The sequence below is a fragment of the Cystoisospora suis genome, assembly GCF_002600585.1.
Source record: "Cystoisospora suis strain Wien I chromosome Unknown contig_2934, whole genome shotgun sequence".
NCBI lineage: Eukaryota > Apicomplexa > Conoidasida > Eucoccidiorida > Sarcocystidae > Cystoisospora > Cystoisospora suis.
Window position 1 is genome coordinate 22,688 of NW_027155729.1, and position 4,747 is coordinate 27,434.

The 4,747-nt window shown below is 56.3% G+C and overlaps 1 protein-coding gene across 1 annotated transcript; it reads right to left on the reverse strand.

Annotated features, from left to right (window-relative positions):
* Nucleotides 1–1,018: 1,018 nt before the first annotated feature.
* Nucleotides 1,019–4,747, reverse strand: CSUI_005925 (uncharacterized protein). The gene has a single exon (XM_068066091.1). The coding sequence runs from the start codon at nucleotides 4,702–4,704 to the stop codon at nucleotides 1,651–1,653; it is 3,054 nt and encodes a 1,017-aa protein (XP_067921935.1). The 5' UTR covers nucleotides 4,705–4,747; the 3' UTR covers nucleotides 1,019–1,650.

Sequence of the window (4,747 nt, forward strand, 5' to 3'; positions counted from 1 at the left end):
GAGCCGCACAGAAAACTAGCTACCCCCCATTTTGAGAAGTGCGTATCTGCAAGAAGGGGACAACCACGGTGAGCGGCACAAGACACTTAAGCGCAGTAACTGGGACGTCGAAGTCCAGGGGGACCGGCGTACAAGGGTAATCGCACGTTTAAGTCCTGCGAAGTGAGCGACGCAGCTAGAAAACACAGCAGGTGAAATCTCTTCTACGATGATGCTGGACGCGTTATCGCGCCCCGTCTGGCGCGAGCGAAAACTGTTCTGACGTGGTAGCTGCTACTGTTTTGTAGATCACTTCCTGTCCCACGTGGCTGGCTTGAGACGCAGAGGAAACAACGAGCAGATTGGCTGCCACACGGAGAGTCACGGGTTCTCTAATGCGACTCCGAGAGTCGGTAGGACACCGTTTCGCTGACAGTTGCTTCTGCTATTAGAGGACGCTGACTTCGTGGCTATCGGCTGCCTCTTTTCTTCCTCGCTTGTACCCAGTGCATAGCTATCGTCAGAACTAGAACGACAGATTGCAGCACCTGCGTGCGCACCCTGTTTCTACGCCAGCTCCGACCGCTTTGTGGAAGGCTACCAAACGCCTGGAAAACTAAACTTCCTCGCTACTCGGTCTGTACTGGCGAGTGAGACGCAGGCTCCTCGAACGAGCCCTCCCTATGTTCCGTCTGCATTATGCTCATGGAAAAACGTCCAGTCATCCTCCGACCACGCCTCAGCTTCCAGAGAGATGAATAACGTCGCTCGCACGTCTGCACTTCCCCATGCTCTTTGGCAGTCGCAGAGCTCGGGTGGCTTTACTGCCGAGCACGGAGTCTTGCGCGCCTTTCGGGCTATATAGGACGCGGCTGCGAGTGCACTGCGATGTAGACGCAACAGCGGAAGCATGCGGACGCGCTAATTTTTGACTATACTGCATCAGCTACTTCGTTAGAGTCTTCCTTCGGTGGTCTTACCCTGAAAAGGCATTGAATCTACCGGGGTGATGCGACCTCTTGCTCAAGAAAATTGACGCGCTCGCTTCACAAAAAAACATCCCCACAAGAAAAAACGCCAAAAAAAAGCCTCCTCAACAAGACGAACCTTCACGGACTAAACTAGCTTTCGTTCTTGGTTCTCTTCCGGGTCACAAATGGGCAACACAGGTTCACAGGCGATAGGTACGGAGATTGAACCCCCTTGCATTGACGACACTGCCTCGCCCGGTGTGACTTCGGACCTTCATAAACAGTAGCGGCGCAAGGTAAAAAGTCGGGGACTTCACTCTCGTTCACAATGCCTGAGCGCCGACAAAACCAAGGTTTCCTTGACATCACACTGGACAAACAATTTTGCCCTCCACTTCCATCTCCTGGCGGAACCCTGAGTTCCATCAGCCTGTTTGTCATTCCTTCCTCGCTTTCTTTCCGCTATCGAGAAGGCACTCAGCGGGGCAGCCAGGACCCCCGATCACCTTCTACAGACGCGTTACTCGAAACGGACATGGGGCTCCAGGGACTAAGACGCTGGTGTTTCCTCGCCACTGTGGCGAGTCGAGTCCTCCGCTGTGTGGAGTCTGGTGGATTGACGAGAGAACTCCAAAATCAGTCGGGACCATCAATTCTCCCCTGTAATGTACACAGGTCTACAGGAGCTCGTCCCTTGATTCTATTTCCGCGGCGTCACCGTTTCTTGATCCTCGGGACTGGTGGGTTTTTCACAGATTGGTTTTCCGGATCCACCAGGAAGGAATTCGTCGTTTCCGTGCTGAGGAGGGATACAAGGCACTCCACGGGAGTGTCCGTTCGAGGACCGAGCTTCTACTTCCTCGGAGGTTCCTCCACGAGGCCTTTCAACTGATGACATTCTTTGTGTCTTTCTGGAAGGGGACTTCGCTGTTTCCTCTTGTGGAAACGAGTTTCTGACACCGGTGGCCATACTCGTTAATCGACGGGCTTTCCCAGGACTGCACCAAGCAGCTGCCCTGTGTGACGCTGCTGAGGTCCTCTTCTTTTCTTGTTTTTTTCGTGGTGAGAGAGTGAAGCGAGAGCCGTGTGTACGACTACTGCTTTCGCCTTTCCTCTTCACTCCTGTTTTCCCTCCCTCAGCCTGTTCGCTGTGCAGTTGGGCCAAGGGCTGTCCCTCTGCCGCGCCGCCAGTCCAGCAGACGTCTCCGACTGCTTGTAAAATGTCATGTTCCAGGCACTCGCGCGAGGGAGCCTCCGATTCGGTTCTTTTTTCTTGCAGCCGTTTCGTGCCTTTGTCAGGATCGCTTAGATACTCTACTCTTTCCTCCACTGGTCTTTTTACAGTGTCAGGGTTCTGTGTGACGACATGAGCAGCTTCGCTTCCGGATTCGGCGGACACATCCGGGAGTGTCGCATCATCGTCGTCATCCTCTAGGACTCCGTTATGCCGCTCACCCGAGTCCCCTGTCCGGCCCCGGTTCTGGCGGGCCCCGTCTTCCTGCTCCGCTGGTGCACTTCTACACTCTTCAGACCTCTTTGTCGCGTGGTTTGTTCTTTCCATCGTCCGCCTTCTGTCCATCTCACCATTCACCGGCTTCTGGTCTTCTACAGAACGCGCAGCATCGCCATGCAGAGCCGTGTCCGGGCTCCCCCGGTTCTCAGGCCAGGGCGGAAGGACTTTTCTCCCCAGAAGCTGAATCTTCGCCTTGGTTGCAAGAGATGTTTCACCCTCTTCAGACGCTCTCCCCATTCCACTGAATGTTGGCCGTCCAAGCATTGAACCGTAGGTTAAGTTTGGGGCTGAGCCAGGTTGAGACGCGCTAGATCCCGAGCTCGCGTTTACCCTAAGGAGTCTCTTCTCCCGCATTTCCAATGCACTTTTTGAGTGGTCAGAGTTATCCCTCCTCCTTTTTGCAGCGCTGAGAGGAAGGATAGCGGACGACTGGCGACCCCCGCTACCTCCCGTGCTGTCTGCTTCGCTGCTGATTGTACTTGTCCTTGTGCTACAGCTGCTGGTTCTGCGGATGTCGGCACTTGACATTTTGGCTTGGCTGCTGTGTGAGGACGCGTGTGACACACTCTGTGACTCCTCATACAGCACTACCGGGGCAATGGATCTTACTGCTAGCTCCCCAGCAGAGTCTTCAACAAGCGAATCAGGTGAAGAAGTCTGGGCACGCAGCTGTACTAGTGGCGGGCCTTTTATTTGGACAGAGTTGGCGGCGCCTGTGCCCCCCTCTCTGTCACCTGAGATCGGAAGTTTGCAAGGAGCCGCTATGTCTTCTTCCTTCATCATCCTTCTCCTCTTCTGCGGAGGTAACTCCACTATGATTTCTGCGGGCTCTAAGCCATTGTCATGCGGAGGGAAGCGCGGTGGGGGAATTCTCGAAGCTGGCTCTGCGATCCCGTGCGTCACGCTCTCTCCGCGCCTTTCGCCCGCTTGCTCTTCAGAAGCAGTCGTGCTACCGCTCGACGTGGCTACTGAAGCGGTCGAGTGTGCTGCTGTTTCTGCAGGGTCCGCTGCTGCAGACGAGGAACGATCTTGTCCCGGCGGGTGAGCAGTTCTCCCTGTTACGCCACACGGTAAGCAATTGGCTACCTCTTTCACTGATCTGCGACCAGAGACACTGCAGCAGTGGGCGTGCACTCGATTTCTAGGCATGCACGACTCGGTCTCGTCAGCACTGCCGCTGCGCTCGGCTTCCCGGGTAGTAGTCTGACGGTGCACGGGAGAACCGCGGTCTGGTGAGTGCCGAGAAAGCAGTGAGTCCACGCGTCTCCATGAGGACGCCGTCCCAGCCGACTGTCCGCGGGGCAAATCACCTTGCTGGCCGGGTGGTGGCGGGGCTGGCGTGGTGTGGCGAACAACGGGCAGCGCCGCTGCGCTTGGGGGAGTTTTCCGTCGGCTCTCGCAGGAAAGTCCCAGGGGTGTCAAAATGCTACTGAAAGTCGAGAAAAACCAGGTCCTGTTCCCCTTGTTCGGCGACTGTCTTCTGTCTCCGCCTTTACTCCTGATGCCCGTAACTGTCTCGTCCCCCCCGGCTTCACCGGCAAGACTGCAAGGAATATTCAGTTCGGAGTACGCCTCGACTGACTCATTGCTCGACGCGTGAGGAATGTGTGCAGGCCTAGTCGTTCCCAGCACTGTCACTGAGGAACGTCGCGCCGGTAGGAAGGACGGCCGAACTATCGCTCGCGAGTGTTCCCTGCTGACCTCTTCGACGCGGCGATAGAAACGAAGGAAACCTACAGAACACCACAGACGGTGGGTTGACGCTCTGGATGGCACTCTTGTATTCAGAGAGCCTGTGTCGATACAGGGTGAGCCTGCTGACCCGGTTGTACCCGTGGGGGGCTCTCCGGGATCAGAGTTTCCTCCTGAAGACCCGAAACTCCGCGGCGCTGTAGCACTAGCAGGACGCGAAGGGACGAGGCCCCTATCTAAGCCGCCGCCCCTTTCTCTTTCACCATGACTTTCCGAGCGAAGATTACTGCTATACACGGGAACGTCCGGAGTGCTTGGATCATTTTGTGAGGTGCCTCGAGGCGGTGGCTGTGATCCGGATTGGCTGGAAGAAAGGTGGTTCAAGCGTCGAGGAGAATGGCTGCGTCCCTCAGCGGCTTCTGCCTCCTCCATGTCAGATTGTTCATCGTCAGTCTCGCCAGCACGAGCTCGGAGCCCTGCGACCGCGTCGACAGCTGCGGCGCCGACAGCACCACCTAGAGCCAGGAAGGCTACCGCCGCCACCTCCATTGTGTCTGCGCACAGACAGAGCTCAAAACACTGGTCCGCGAAA

What these genes read in the sequence shown, in the direction of transcription:
- CSUI_005925 (XM_068066091.1), bottom strand. Translation starts at nt 4,704, where the DNA reads ATGGAGGTGGCGGCGGTAGCCTTCCTGGCTCTAGGTGGTGCTGTCGGC.